The sequence below is a fragment of the Pteronotus mesoamericanus genome, unplaced genomic scaffold (assembly GCF_021234165.1).
Source record: "Pteronotus mesoamericanus isolate MK-2021 breed Mesoamerican mustached bat unplaced genomic scaffold, CSHL_Meso_final contig_84, whole genome shotgun sequence".
In the NCBI taxonomy this organism is placed as follows: Eukaryota; Metazoa; Chordata; class Mammalia; order Chiroptera; family Mormoopidae; genus Pteronotus; species Pteronotus mesoamericanus.
The window spans coordinates 222,296-238,829 of record NW_026555267.1 but is presented as its reverse complement, the minus strand read 5'-3'; the positions used below and the strand labels follow the sequence as shown (position 1 = coordinate 238,829).

Below are 16,534 nucleotides of genomic sequence, written 5' to 3'. Positions count from 1 at the left end.
TGCCTGAGAGAGTAGGGGGGCCTTGGTGGAGGGGGCAAAAGGGGGAAAATTGGGACAACTGTAATAACATAAATAATAAGATATTTTTAAATAAGTAAAGCAGAAGCTGCTAGAATAGAGTCTAGATAGCTAAAACTGTACTCCTGAGTTCAAACTTAAAGATAAGTTTTTTGTAAATAGTTCTCAATAAATTATCCTCCCTCCCCATTCCCCTGCCCCAGTTCTTAGGAAACTTTGGTCAAGAGTAGAACTATATGCAGGCAGATGTATATGCCATACAATAATAAGAACAGTAAAGCCCAGTACTAATACTTTCTGTTTAGAAATAGAAGGCAATTAAAAGGTACTCAAAGTTACATTAAGAAAAGCTTTCAAAGGGTAATATTTAAACAGTCACGAAGGTTAAGAAAATACTAATATCAAAGTGCGTATGACTACAATGTTAAAATATACAGGAACTACACGAGTCAGGATTATTTTCCTGTCCTACTCATGAATTTTAGCCTTTATGTTCATAGGTTTGGTTACATGACATCTAGTGGTTTCTTAGGACATCTGATGATGTCTGGTGATTCTCTCCTTAGGAACCTCTCACTTCTGGTCATCTCTTGGTCATTGTACAATTTCAAAATAGTGCAACATCGCCATGACGTTCTGAGCTATGAAGACATATCCTGTGTATAATGCTGTCCCTATGATGGGAACCAGCAAGGAAATGAACACAGTCTGCTCCCAGGGCTCCAGCATGTGGAGCTCCCTGGCCAGCAGATACTGGTAGTGAACAGGACATTTGCTGCCAGGCCAGCGCCATGCCCACAATGTGCCTCCTGCATTGCGGTCCGACATCAGTCTGTCCGCTGGCCTTTGGTCAGCGTCCTAAAGCCCTAGGCCTGGAGGCCTCCCTGCCCGCCACCCGTGCCAGTTGGCCCACGTGACCTCGACACGTCGCCCGTTGGCACAACCAGCCATGCGCAAGCCTGGGCAGCCGGCTGCAAGCCCCACCTTGCCCCTAACCATTGGCCATGCCACGGCCTTCCAGAATTCTTGATTGCCACAATAATAATAGTACATTAGATGTAGTTAGTTCATCATATACTGTAGCATAAATATTATAAGCAGTAAGTCATTTTTAATTGGCTTTTTCCCTTAAGAAAGCACATCAGAATACAAATGAATGCTATTATTAAGAAAAACTTTGAATCCATTCTTATTCTAAAAGTGAATTTTCCAAAATCCTCACCCTTTAAGTGAACTCCTTAAACTGATCAAAAGATACCAGTGTGTCATGATACTATGATTGAGAATCGATTATTATACTTACTTAGTCATTCTTTAAAATGAACTGTTTACACCTATCAGATGCTATTGATTATTATCATTTATTAAGATGCTAGAAATAGTGTGTAGAAGTTATCATACCTGGAATTGGAAGGGCTTTTTTCTAATCCTTTCACTTCTTATTAGTAAAATCCCACTGCAAGTGAATATATTGAAAAAGAGCTTTTCCTAAGACCACAAGCCTGTTACACAATTAGTGTAGGAACAAGAACCTTCGTCCTCCATGAATATTAATGATTTCTTTATGTTACCTTGCAGCTTGGCATTACTGATTGAATGTTTTATGAAAAGAAACCAATTTGAATATTTGGCTTAACTTTTTCATTTCTCTTTTTAAGCCAATGCTTCTTCCATGAAGAGTAAACATCATGTATAATATGCCTGTGTGCGCCCTCCGCTTGAACAGGGTTACATTTTTCTAGATATCACTCTTGTGTCAGAAGTTTTATAAACTTTGGTGACCAAGCAGCATTTTTTGAGAGCTTCAGGTTGCTTCCTCTTGTATTTTCTTTATCCTGTATATCCTTTGATTACATTCTCATACTTTCTTTTATTTTGCTCTGTATGTTTGTCAACCTCTGGGATTTCACACATCCTTGCTCTAGAAAGCAATTCTACAGATAAATCAGCCTGTACATTAAAAAGTAAATAATGCAAGATCTTAAAGTAATTTTTGACATCAAATATTAGAATAACCATACATCATGTCTGGGTTTTTTTTCCATATTTAAGTGGGATCTCCTTTGTAGGAGAGAGAGGTGGGAAAACGCTACCTGTCCTCAGCCACCTCTGAGTGTCTCCTCACATGAAGCTCAGGGTGGTGGGAGGAATATGCACTTTTCCGGCTAAGCAGCCTTCAGCAAGTCTCTTAATTTCCCCAAGCTTCATTTTCCCAGTCTACAAAGTACAGCCGATAATACATACCTCGTAGGGTTACCATGGAGCTTAAATGGGATGTAAAAATGCTTGATAAAATGTGAATTAAAAACTTGGGGTTGTTTTTTACTATTTTTAGTAAGATAGACTAGTTATATTTTGCTCTTCAGTTATCTGCTTTTTTTCTTAATACTACTGGCCTAGAATCTACATGAATTTTCTTTATCTTTAGTATAACAAGATTTCATCCACAGATTTTTACAGTTTGGTCTGGTACCTGGATTAACAGATTATCTTAAAGACCTTAAAAAATTGAAGGGGCCACAAGAGTCCATTGAAGTCTCCTGAATGCTGTCTCCTGTGTTGGCTTGCTAACTACAAATATGTAATTTCTACCATCTTCAGATGACCTTCAGTCTAGCTCCTATTGCACTTGTTTTGTTTCTTAGTTTACGTCACAGCTTGTTAAGTACATTCTGTTCACTTCCTTCTTTTCATCTGATATTCAGTATATTTCTCCATGAAATTAAAGCTGTTTGAGTGGAAATTTTTAGATCCTAAGTCTATTAGTAATGATTTAGAATTTTTCACCTTACTTAAGAGGTGTTGGTCTAAATTCCTTAATAAGTGAAGCGAAATGACAGAAAAGTGTGAGGAGTGCATGTAAACTCAAGTGAATACCAAAATGGAACCATGGAAGTTAAAGAACTACATATATATATATGTAGTTCTTTATATATATATATATATAAATTTTTATATGTAGAACTATATATAAAATATATATAATTATATATATAAATATTATATATAAATATATAAATTATTTATATGTAGAAATATATATATATATATATATATATACACGCCTGTCCTAAGGGACTGATACAGGAGGAGTCATTGAAACCAACTTCCCTGTTAGCATCGTGCTCAGATGAACACTGCTTGCCCACACCTCCAACTGTCATTTATTGACAGGTTCCTGAAAACTGAGGGGGAAAAGGCAAAAGGTAACCCAGAAATGCAAGAGGCTGAGGAAAAGCAGTAATGAATTTATTTTAAAAAGTTCAAATGTTGTACAAAGGAAAGGTTTAATGAACAGATTTGGGACCAACAACCCAAAGGACAGGAGAGTACTACCCACCCACCCCACCTGCAGTAGCTCTTCCCCTTTTTGTACTTTTGAAACATTGTGAAATGTGTGTCTGTCACTTGTCTGCAGTGTACATGTGCCAGCAATCTGCAAGTGAATTAGAACTTGACCATTCACAGCCTTCGAATATTAGATTTTCTCCAACCTCATCCACCCAACTCCCCAGGCCCTTTATCATGAATACTTTAAAGAAGGAACCTGGTAAACTTCACCCTGCCTGAAGTTCACCCCGTGTAGCTATCAGGCTCAAGGCTGTAGTGGATTTGGTCCTCTTTTCTAACAACTGAGAACTTGAATTAAAAGGAAAGAGAGGGATGGGAGAAGTCCACAATGTAAGGTGGGGACTTGAACAAAAGATTTTTTTTTTTTTAATTAACTGATCTTCATTTCAGCTTGTGTTAGCAAGAGAGCAAACCAGCCACCCATAATGAAAGTTCGCAGGCACCTGGCTTGTCCTACAGGAACTGCAGCCTTTTCGCAATGGAAACCATGTGGCCTCTTGTGCTATTAGCCTTGTGCTGTGGTGTTGCCAACTGATTTCTCCAATTCTCTTTTCTCAGTGGGCTAGAACGCAGCTGATTAAATAGGCCGTGACTCGCATAAGCTCCCGTGTCTTTTTTATTGACTGCTTTATGGAAATGTATCACACTCCAAAGGGTCCCCATTGTTGTTGCTGTGCGTAGCTGACTGAAGAGTCATGTGTAGCACAGAGAGATGGAATCCTACTCTGTCATTTTTTTGTTGCAGACTTGGGTATGGGTGGGATTCAGGGTTTAAAGGAACCTGGATGAGGAAAGAAGGATGTCTGAGAATTCCTTTTATCTTTATCTGCCATGAAAGTTGGGTGGCCATCACTTCTGGGTAACACTTCTCTGTGGATCTTATCTTTATGGCCCCACATCCTTCAACTAAGTGAATCTTTTCTTTATATAGGCTATTGTGACAGTTTTAGTTAAGTGTAGTGGTAGAGAGAGATTATGACACTAACGTAATTCTGTTTTGTGCTGATATAATGGGATACCCCCTTAGGTTTATCCAAGCGGGCCATTTATTCCCAATAAACCTACGTCATTTCTATTTTCTCATTAAGGTGGTGATATCTTTTTTTAGGTAATGGGCAAAAAGCCTTGATTTTTTTTAAGTATACTCAAATATAAATGGTTTTGCATTACAATAGTAATTGTTTATGTCTTCTTCCTATTTTTATTATCTCCTTGCAAAGTATTTACCTGCTTTTATCATGCACTAAGTAGCTCTGCAAATATGCTTACTTGCCAGTAGGTGTCCATTCAGGCAACAAGACTCCTCCTGTCTCATTGCCCCAGGACGGTGGCTAACACGTGCATCCTCAGGATCACCAGTCCTCCTTGGTCAGTGGAACCCTGAACTGACACTGAACAAGGGAAAATAGCTTGACTGCCACAATGGCTTCTCATCTGGGTTGTCTAGAGTCATCTGACAGGTGATGGAGCTGATGAGATTGAGCTCAGAGTCAACTTTATATTGAGAACAATTCTGCTATTGTACAGTGTCTTGCACATAGAAGACAATCAAGAGAATAGAGATTGATTTGATTGGATTTCCTAATTTTTTTCCATAGCCATTCCAAACTTCACCCATAATCCCATTTTTTTCCACTACCCACAAGAGAAACCAGGCAAGAGAGTTCATCAATACAGATTTCCTCTAATAAGAAAGCAACGTAACGCATCTTACAAAAACACAGCATATAAAATAACCACATTTTCCAGTCCTATTACTCTTCAGAATCTTGTTGGTAAATGACCAAGAAAGGAAATTCAGCAACTCATTCAGTGCCCAATTTTAGAATACCAAGTGTGCTGCGGCGGGGAGAAGGTGGTGACGGTGCTGTCCCTAGTCTCCTAGAATTAGCGATTTGAAGTTCAAGCATGTCTGCTACATTATGTCTTTGTTTTCTTGGTGGTGGCATTCTTGGGTTTCGGTTGGTAGGGAAAGAAAAGCCTCATGCTGATAATGTACTGAAAGTAAATGAAATTAAATAAGCGAAGCAGTGCTCATCACTACTTCCTTCCCCCCTGGGTAATTCAATTCAAGCTCTCTCTCTGATGGCAACTCACAGGGACTGTCTCTGTCACCCCGCTGGGGCCTGGAGTCTTAACATCTAAATAAAAGTTTCACTCAAGCATTTTTTATGCTCCTGCCAGCAGGATCAGTGAGCTGGTGTGGGCACATTAATGTAATATTCATACTCACGGACTCTCCCCGCACACGAGGCAATGTCTTCCCATTTTCATAATTATAGATGTTCCATAAAATGGCATTTAGATTTGCATTAAAAAAGGAGGTTTGAATTCTAATAGAACGTTTAACATGTCTTTTATGATTCAGACTCTCAGCATCTTTAACAGGTAGCTGTGTCCCCAAGTATAACAAGACCTTAAAAAAGGAAAAAGGAAAAAAAACCATGGGAAAAAGAGACAGAAACTTCAAGCTTTTCTTATCTCCTGTGTTTTTCATTTAATTTTTAGGCCTCCAGGAACAATTTTTTGACAGTGCTGCAGAGGATGGCCTCTGCTTCCAAAGGCCTTCTCACACACACTGGGCGCTCACCCCGCCCTCAGTAGGATTTGTTTCTGTTTTCTTAGAGAGCATTTCCAAAGAGATATTAAAATTTTTAGAGGCAAAGGTGAAAAGGAAAGGATTCTAGAGGAACTCTCCTTTGCTGCTGTTGATCTTGTGTGTGCATCCTATGACCCATCTGGGAGGATTTATAGCAGCCAGAGTCTGCTAACTGTAAAACACAAAAATGAAATCAGCCCATGAACAAGGAGGTTGACAATAAGGACAAATAGGATAAAGAATCAGGTACCTAGACACACTGAAAAAGAAAAAGAGAAGCCCTTCTGATTCACGTATCTAAAACTAAGCTTAGGATAGCTTAGAAGCAAGAGGTAATTTTAGTTTCATATACATTGTCTTAAAATGTTATTTTTAAATAAAAACTATGTAAAGCACTGAACAAAGTAGGCATCACTGAGTTAAAGTCAGTTATTATAGGAGACATTCAAAAAAACAATTATGTAATTGAAAAAAAATTATTCTACCCAGAAGTCCCAAGATATTGTATAGGTCAGGGATTTTTCAACCGGTGTGCCACAAGAATTTTTAAAACATGCAATACCTGACTATTTAGTCAGGGGCACTGACCTCTTTTCCCTTAGATTGTCAAACAAAAAAATGTCAACAGCCAACACAATAGCCATCAGTGTAAATGAATCAAAATTATACCTATTTTTTTGTCAGATCAGCAAAATATATATTTTTTTGATGTGCCACAGAATTTTAGTAATTAGTTTATGTGTGCCGTGAGATGAAAAAGGTTGTAAATTGCTGGTATAGGTTGTGCCTTAATTTGGTTTGTATTTTGTTTGCTTTCTAAATTTTTTAAGGTAAATCAAGAGATTTGGGTTTGTGGACTAAAAAGAATAAATATTAAGATAATACTAGCCCACCCCCTTCATGTCTCCTGATTAAGACATACAGAATTATATATTTTAAGAGGTTTTTTTGTTTTTTATTGTTGTTGTTTTTCATTTTACTTTTTGAGGAATAAATTCCTTCCTCTTTGTCCTTTGCCCCTCCCTTCTGTAAAATAAGTATAAACTACAGTGGTAGAAGATGGATTAGAATCTTGACTTCTCAATAAATTTGTACCTAATGAGGCTAATTGAAAGCCAAGAATGTTAGCAGAGTGCAATTAAAGACTGGTTTCAGTTCCAGTATCTTCTCTTTGTAAAGGCTCCTACCATTCTTACACACTCTTTCCCATACTTTGACAAAACCAGGATTTGGCCATTATTGCCAAGTTCAGCTGGCATAGCCTTTCTTTGTGTGAACTTAATAAAATTTATGTTCACTAAGGTGGCAGTTTGTTTAAAAAAAAATGAATGTGTGTTTATTGCTCCTGAGGTAACTGTGTTCCTGGTGAACACTATCAGTCATTAAAGCTTGTCTGTGCTGGTAGCTATTCATTTGACTTCTGATTATCTCAGTGTGGATTATCCAATTTGGAGCTCATAGCCACAGCAAATTCTGAATTCTCTGGCGTCCTTTTGTTTCCGATCAATACATATTTAGGCTACCTCATCTTGTACAAACTAAGTTATGTTTAGATGATTTTAAGAGATTTTAGCATTAGATATAAGTGGGAAGAAAGAAAATTTACTTTTTTTCCCAGTCATCTAGAAGATGTTTTATTTTGTGCTGTGTTTAAGCAATTGCCCTTCTGTGCCCCTTCATTAATGCAGATTATCAAAAGTAGCCTAAATAAATGAAAATTCTGTCAGGTTTCAACAAAGCATTTTGCTGTTGTTCCTTTTAGGAATGGAAGACATCACAAGAGGAGCTCAAGAGCTTGATAACGTCATCAAGCAAGGATACTTGGAGAAGAAAAGTAAAGGTACTGATCAGACTCGTAAATCTCAGAACATTCCAGAAAGGGAAGGGAAATGAGGAAAAAGAGGGCTAGTATAACAGGTGCCTTCTCTATGTCCAATACTGGGCTAGGCAGGTAGAAGGCAAAAGGAAGGGAAGAAAAGAAGTCTGGTGTGTAGACTGAAGAGAAATGACTCAAAATCTTCAGCAGATCGTGAGCTTCACAACTGGGAGTGGTCCTACCCTGCTCACTTCGTACAGAACAGAAGCTGAATAAATGCTTGTTGAATGAATGAACGAACAAATGATATTCTTGTCCTCATCTCTCAATGTGCTCCCATGAAGAGTGAAACTATATTACCAAGAGTATAATTTTTACATCATGTGTGAAGCAGCCACTTTCAAGTTTCAGACGGGCTCAAACCTTAACCTCTCTCTCACTTAGAATAAGCACTACGGGGGCCGGAGTACCAGGTTTAACACACAACACGCTAACTGGCCTGGCACAAAGAAAGCCTTTCTTGGGCCGATGGCCTACAGCATCATTTTGATTTGCTAAAAGGCAACACATAACATCATGACGAATTTGAAAAGTACAAGATGAGGTTTGAAGCTGAAATAAAAGAAGACAGACAGCTGTGAGGGGTCAGAGCGGGCAAACCCTGTTTAGAACTAGGGCCTTTAACTGAGCGAGTCCTCTGGACCCTGAGTCAATATGGGATAACCTGTGGGAGTGAAAGGGAGGGTTTTACAGTCCATTAACCTGGGAAATAAAACAATAACACGCTGGACTGTGTGTTGTTGGATTTTACGGACTCTTCGGTGATTGTAGTTACCTGAATTTATGTCCCTTACTGCTGTTCCATTTAGATCATAGTTTCTTTGGATCCGAGTGGCAGAAGAGATGGTGTGTTGTCAGCAGAGGCCTCTTCTACTACTATGCTAATGAGAAAAGTAAGTGTTCTTCATTTGCACAGCAGCATCTCACTCCTGGATACAAACACTTCGTAAATTCTCAAGCACTTAGATCTCAAGATAGCAGTCCTTAACTAACACCCATAAAGGGACCTGCTTGGGAAAGAAATAGGCTTGAGTAAATTATACCTTGCCTATCACCAAACACTCAGATGCCAATTTAGAATTTATCTCCCCTTAAACACTAGGATATCGAGGTCAGCATATCTAAGGCTTATATTTTATTATGATTAATAACAGCATTATCAAGGTTAAACACTTTGGCATTCTTTTTTCTTAAAGGACCTCAAGCTCTTAATAATATAGTTAAATATTGAAACTAAATTAACTCTGAGAAAGATTTAAACAGCGTACCAATGGCCCAGATAAAGAACTCTCAAGTCCAAACCCTCTAAGAGCACGCTCCAAACTTTATTCTACTGACTCCTGGGAAGTAGTCCAGTGGACATCCCTAGAGCCATGGAGTGTTGAGACCCATAGCGTCGCTGTGCTCAAGAGACACCCTTCAGCCAGATGGCAGCCACAGCAAAGTGTTGACTCAGGGCAGAAGCAGTTTCTGATCAGCCACCACTGACTCAGTCAAGCACAACACTCATGAGCTACCCCTAGAAGATCCCCCATCCGTGCCTAACACAGTTGCTTAATTCAGAAGAAGGAATGGACGATATAAGCACAAGTTGAAGCACAAGCTAAAAATGATCACTGTAGGTGAATGCAAACTTTCAAATAGGGTATCCTTCTCCAGAGTCAGACTGCTCCAGGAGTGATGCTGCAAGGCAAAGGGGGATGAAGAAAAGTAAAACATCAGGGGGTTTTTTGCGGGGGAAGTGGCGATTTCCTTGTGCCCTACTTACTGCCTGGGTACAGAGACCAGTGATCCAGAGTCAATTCTTTCTTTTCCTTCCAATCATTTTCTGCTTCTCCTGTCTTCCTTCTTTCCCAGACATTTTCTGCTCCCAGTGCCTGGATATCCAGTCTAGGAAATAATAGATGTGTATACCCCATTGCCTTTGGACTTTCTGTTCCTTTGGCACTAAGGTAGCAGAAAAGACTGCAGCTTTGCTAAAGGACTTGGGATCCTTAAGATTTGCCCTCGGGCCTTGAGGCAATTACCTCACCTTGCCTCTCTGCCTATAGCAGGCATCCCTGACCTTCACCTTGGAGTCCCCATCTTGGATTCCTCAGTCTTTCCCACCCTAGGGATAAAGGGTGGAGCCCTACTTGGAAATGATATGAGCATAGATCAAAAACCAAGTAACAATTTCCCTAGCCAACCCCAGCCCACTTTCAAATCCAGTAACCACAATTTCTCCCCTGAATTCTAGGCATACCACCCAGCCAGGTGTGATTTCTTATTTTAAACCTTCAAACTAATATAAAATTTATGTCTTTGTAAAAATGTCCATCATTTCCCTTGCATTTAAATAAGTGGTTGGCATTATCTGGGTAGAAAACAATGTATCATGTTCATTTATTCAGGATCCTTTACACTCAAGGTAAGAGAGAACAAGAGCAAGAGACTAGGAGACTTTTATTGACCATTTTGCTGTCAGGGTAAAATAAAATCTGGTGACCAAAGAAACAACAAAACATTTTAGTGGCCACTTAGAACAAGGTGAGATACTTTAACAAAAAAGATTCTGGTGTCAAAAAGCACCGTTGCATGGCTCCCTTCTCGCCAGTTACTTCTTATTGTACCCAAGACATTTTCTTAGTAAGTGTAGAGTGTTTGTGTGTTTCTTTTAGCTCAACCAGGTGAGGGCAGAATCTTTTCTTCTTTTCTTTTAATTACTGTCAGCCCACTGCCATCCTTATCATCATCATCATCATCAACATTCACTTGTTAAGCAATTCATTCCATGGTACAGGACACAAAGCATCACCCAAACACTGTGCCGCCTGTCTTCTGTGCGTTCTGCCCGAACCACACCACGAGGACACAAAATCCTTGGCAACCACCCCTTCTTTGCCTGTATCTCATATTTTTTTAAAGGGAATGACAGGCAGAGTGCTGCTCCTTTCTTTCACTTAGGGTCCTTTGCCTTTTGTCTCCTTCTACATCATCTGATGGTACTCAGCAGTACTCTGCCACTTCCCAATTTGACCTCTTGGAAGGAGGATAAAATACTGAGTTTTAATTATTCTCCCTCTAGCATAAATCCCCACCTGACCAGCAGGAGGGGGAGAAAGGCCCAGCCCAAATGCTGCACAGGGCACAGGAGGAGATCCTGGGGACTTACCCCCTGTGCTGCCACCCTCCCCTCAACTGTGAGCTCTGCTGGACCTGATGATAATGTTTCATTTCTATAACAGCCTTCAAGAGCATCACGTTTACAGCCACACTCTCCCTGCTGTAATAACTCCTTCTTTCTGTTATTATAGATATCTTAACATTCTAATAAATTCTCTGTCTCTGTTGTACTCTTTTGGCAAAATAACCTTTCATGTAGCATTTCCCTAGCTTGGCAGTGATATCTGCCTCGCTGTCACAGTAGCCTCTTCTTAAGCTTCCCTAATAACCTTTCCTTGGCTGTTGTGGTTCCTCAGGGATGTAACAGCTGTGCCTGTGCTTTTATTTTACATACCAGAGAAGATGCCTTCCCTTGGCAGTTGTGTCTCTCAAGGGATACAAGGAGCTTTCCTGTCTTGCAGGCAAGCAGCCCAAAGGGACCTTTCCCATTAAGGGCTACAGTGTACGGATGGCCCCCTACCTGCGAAAAGATTCCAAGAAAGAATCCTGCTTTGAACTGACCTCCCAGGACAGACGCAGCTATGAGGTAGGACGAACTGGGGAGATGGCGGTCCTCATTAGCGTCGCCACCTCCTTCCATGTTGCATGTGCAAGTGGTTGCTATGCCAGCTTCCATCCTCTCTGTTACCAGCGCATTTTCTACCAAGACCTTCTTTCTTGACATGTCCTTGCCTTTGCTATGTTATGCCCTCCCTTCTCCTGTCTGTTGCCAGTCTCATCCTAGATGCTGCCTCTGCTAGGCTCCCATCTCCTCATCCCTCCTCTTCCTTTTCTTACTCCAGAGGAAAGAGCCTGGTCTAGTGTAGCACACAACCTAATTCCTCACTCACAGCCTCTAATTTCATGGCTTTAATTCCTTTTCTCTCTATTTTTCAATTGATTATCTTCAATTCTTTCCATGAAATCCAGAAAAAGAAAAATCTGACTGTCAAGTGAAAACTAATTTATTTTCCCATATTCATTTTGCTATCCAAAATAATCTTCCCGTGTGTGGATGCACTGCATATCTCTGGAAAGATTTCTAAGATATGAGTGACAATGATTACTGAATAGTAATAGTGATAACTGAGGGAATAGGCCTGGGGGGGTAAGAAAGATTTATTCCTCACTGTATTCATTTATAATATATTTTGATACAATATAAAATATAATGTGTAATGTATTTATTACCTATTACAAAAGTAAAGCAATAAAAAAAATCTGACTATGAAAATACAGTGATTTTCAACAAAAATATATTTGTGTGCGTGTATATACATATTATTTCCTGCTTGTTGGTAAAATTTTACTAACATTATTTAGAAAACCTTTAGCTAACTTGTGAAAAAGAGAAAAACTATGCTAAGGTTAATATTAACCACTTACATAGCCCTTTGACTCCCAGTTTTTCTCAACATTCATCCCTTTATATTTCCACAGCATCTTAACTCTTATTTTGTTAAGTGACCTATGTCTTCATTATATAATTGAAAAATTTTTTAATTTAAGCTATTATATAGAATCATTTATGGATATATATAAAACAGACATATGCACTGAGTATGTTTCTAAGTTATTTTTATTATTCAGTTCTGACAGTGCATCATCCAGATAAAAATTTATATGACAAGTTTAAATCCATTTCCCTAGACATTTTTTATAGAAATGTGTTTTTAAGAAATCGAGAATGACAATGTCTATTAATAAGTATTAAGCAGGAATATAAGTTTCTAATACAGCACATACCTTTCTTTATCTTACCCAAATGGCCAGATAATAAATATGTTTTCAGGAACAGTCATTTCAAGTTGATTCATTTAAAATAAAAAATTACTAAGAGTTGATGCCTGACTGGCCTGTTTTGTGCATCAGAATGTAGAGTTTGTTTACTTCTTCTTTTCTTTGGCCCATTGAATCCCAGTCATTATCATGGTCTGTGGATTCTTCCTCTGCAATATCGTTTGGATCTTTCCCCTCTTTTTATTTCCAGAGCCATCACAATAGTTAAGCCCTTATCAGTTCACCCAGAGGATTAGTTAAATAGTCTTCCAGTTGGTCTTCTGTCTCCAGTTCCTCCCTATTCCAATCCGTCCTGTCCACAACTACTGAATCCCCTGCTCCTTTCGCTACAGTTTACAGTGGCTTCCTATTGCCTACATTGTAAGTCTGAACTCCTACTTTCATCAACTCTTCTCTGACCGTTAACCCTCCAGATTCATCAGTTATTGTTCTCCAGTCAAGCTTAACTGCTACCTTCTCTACACATGATGGTCTCACTCCTAATATTCTGCATGTGGTTCTCTGTACCTAAACTGCCCAGTTCCCTCCACCAGTTTCCAACAACTCTTTTTAAAATCCAACCAGAACAACCCTAGCCAGGTAGTTCAGTTGGTTGGAGCATTGTCCCGATACACCAAGGTTGTGGGTTTGATCCCTACTCAAGGCACATACAAGAAACAACCAATGAATCAATGAATGCATAAGTAGAACAATGGGTTAGTGTTTCTCTCTCTCTCTAAAATCAATACATAAATAAAAAATCCAACCAGAACAGTATTACTTCAACAAGCTTCCCTGCTTACTCTAGGCAACAAGTACTCCCTATCTTCTCTCAACATTCAGCTGTTATCAAATGAACTGTCTTTAGAGTGTTTCCATTTCAAGTATGTGTGTTGTCTCCATAACTGATGCATTATTCCTTGAAGTTAGGAATTTTTGTTTGCTTTTTTTTCCCTATAAACTCTTATCAAATACATGTCTGATGAATGAATGGATAATCAAATGAATGTACATGGACATGAATTCTGGACTCAAATAGCTGTCAACATTGGATATACAAAACTGCTGAAGGGAAAAATCACTTTGAATATTTTTATCTTTTTTCAAAATATTAAGCAGGAAGAGAATTCTGAACTTTCAACATGACTCTGAAACTTAACTCAAAAGCTCCCTCCCTTGAACATCCCAATAGGATCCATGGAAATTTTAGTGAAGGTGATAAACTAATTCACTAATTTTTCTCTAGTTTACAGCCACTAATCCTGCTGAAGCCAGAGACTGGGTGGATCAAATAAGTTTCTTATTAAAGGGTAAGTATCATTATTATAGAAACAATACTTGAGTTGATTTGCATTTGAAGTTATATGGCATAAATATGGCATAAATAAATCCACATGTTTCAATATGTGGTTTTTTTCTGCTCCCTTCTACCCTCCCTACCACATCCCTTGTATGACAACAAGTAATTGCCATGTATAAATCAGAAAGTATAGAAACCAACCGTCAACCTGGAGATGACCTCTGATATTATTCCAGTGCATCCACTTAGCTACAGACAAGTCTGTAATATTCATAATCACTAGAAAAGGAGATTCTGAAAACCAGCTCAGCTCAATTTAGTGTCTCCTAAGCCCTTATATTCTGGAAAGGAAATTCATGCTATCAAACTTAAGTCATCTAGATGCAATTTAGGTCCAAAATCTTCTTGTTTTGGTCTTAGTAGGAAATAGCAATCTAACTCACCTAGGTAGCCCTCAACACCATTGAACATTAAAAACAAACTGCTATTCCCAACCCACAATAAAATGCTCCTTGCTTTAGGATGGGAAAAGTCCTGCCTGAAGACGTTAAACGACTGCTCTTAGACTACCCTCTGCTGGCCAGCCTGTAGGCACAGCAGTGGCAGTGGCCCAGGAAGCTTTGTCTGGGTGTGGCCTGGCAGGTAGAAGTAGCCAACCTTGAGTGTGTCACTTGTCCTCAGATGACCCCTGTAACAGCATACATCACGGCAGGGCCATACCTCTACAGGAAGACAGAAATACCAACTTTGTACATGGCCCACAACCTGGGGAGAAGCATGTCTACCTAAAAACACCAAGCCTTTGCATCTCTGTTTTTTATTCTGCTCTAAGATTTTATTGTGGATAAAAAGGAAGAAGCACCAGAGCTTTAATTACAAGAATTGCCTATTTTACTCAGTTTATGCCTTTGCTATCACAAAAACAAACTATTGCTTCTACCAAGAGCGTCACGTATAATAGACTGGAACTAGGCAAACATGAACATTGATGGCGAGACTACAGGGTACACTCTCATCTAGGTGCCTTAGATTTATGCGTGTAATATACCCCTAAGTGTGTAAACCTCAATAAAACTCAAAGCAGCTTTATTGAGCTGTACCCTGTGGTACTTTCAGAATTCCACATTGAAGAAATTATTCATTCCATTTTATTTTAAAACAAACAAAATAATAACATATGGTTTAAGCCACAAATGTGTCTTTGATCCCTTCCTCATATGAGGTGGCACCAGAATTCAGATGAAAATTGTTGCAAAATCTTTATTAAAAGCCTAATCAAGCCAAACAGTTTTATTGTGTTTTGAAATGAACGTCGGATGTCTCTCCATCCTGCCCTTCCCTAGGGTCCCCTGACTGCACTCGCCCATCCCGCAGAGGTCCCTCAGCAGGGTTTCAGAGAGCACTCTGTACTGCACATCGGAGAATGAACCTTCCCAGTTCCCCATTAAAATAAAAAACCAATCTCCCTCCCCTGCCCTGAGCTCCCCAGCGCTGCAATGTCTCAGCATCCTCTATGCGGTGACCCACTTTAAGGTCAGCCAGACTGCACAGCTGAAAAAGGACATGGTAACCACCTCGCTAAGCCATTCCATTTGGTCTTGTATTGCTGTTATATTTTTTCCATATCTTGCTTTCTCTTCCTCTTCCACTATTGCCCTTTTTTTCTGTTTACAAGAAAACTTGTCTGAAATTCTGCAGGGAGATCATGGGAGAGACGGGCTCCTGACAGCCCAGACTCCCTGCAGAAGGCACTGTCGTTCCCACAGCTCTGTGTGCCCTGGAGAAGCACAGGCCATCACTCACCCTTCCAGTTTTCTCCTTGACGAGCAGTGCGTGGCACGCTGGCACTTCCTCCCCTGGCCTATTTTCTTCCCTTCACCTCGTGCGTTCATTCGCACACCCATACTTTTCAGAGCTGCTTCATCCTGATCAAGTTTTATTGCAAGGAAGGATTTATGTTGATGGTTTAAACCTGACGCAGTGCTAGTCTGGCCTTTCCTGTAGATTTCCTGCCACCAAGGCCCACATTAGAAATAATAGCACTTAACCTAGTGTTTCATTTTTTTCTGACATGTTTTATTCTCATCCCCCCTCCTCCTTCTCCCTCTTTTCTTCCCCTGCCTTATTCCTTTCTTTTTCTCCCTATCTTGATTCATTCTCATCTCTACCTTGGCAGATCTGAGTTCCTTAACCATCCCATGTGATGACGAGGAAGAGGAGGAAGAAGAGGAAGAGATGTATGACGATATTGATGGTCTTGACTCCCAGAATTCTGGCCCCCAATGCAAACGCATTTCCTTGCCTGGGAGTATGGGGCTAAAGCAGCCCTCAGAGGAGAAAGAAGAAGAGGATATTTATGAAGTCTTACCAGGTGAGAAACTTCATGTTCTAACTATATTCCTCAACTTTCAGAAACTCTTAGCCTGGTAGTAGAATATAACCCTAAAAACTCCAGAGGAAGCCGGAT

At 39.6% G+C, this 16,534-nt stretch overlaps 1 protein-coding gene and 1 pseudogene across 1 annotated transcript in view; one reads left to right on the top strand and one right to left on the bottom strand.

The window, feature by feature from the left end:
* SKAP1 (src kinase associated phosphoprotein 1) overlaps positions 1-16,534 on the top strand; it is a 263,878-nt gene that overhangs the window by 209,389 nt on the left and 37,955 nt on the right. Inside the window, exons 5-9 of the mRNA XM_054585348.1 lie at positions 7,731-7,808; positions 8,654-8,737; positions 11,411-11,535; positions 14,014-14,077; positions 16,244-16,438. Of these exons, the coding sequence (XP_054441323.1) occupies positions 7,731-7,808; positions 8,654-8,737; positions 11,411-11,535; positions 14,014-14,077; positions 16,244-16,438 (546 nt within the window). The remainder of the gene's footprint in view (positions 1-7,730; positions 7,809-8,653; positions 8,738-11,410; positions 11,536-14,013; positions 14,078-16,243; positions 16,439-16,534) is intronic.
* LOC129080098 (serine palmitoyltransferase small subunit A-like) lies at positions 613-969 on the bottom strand (annotated as a pseudogene).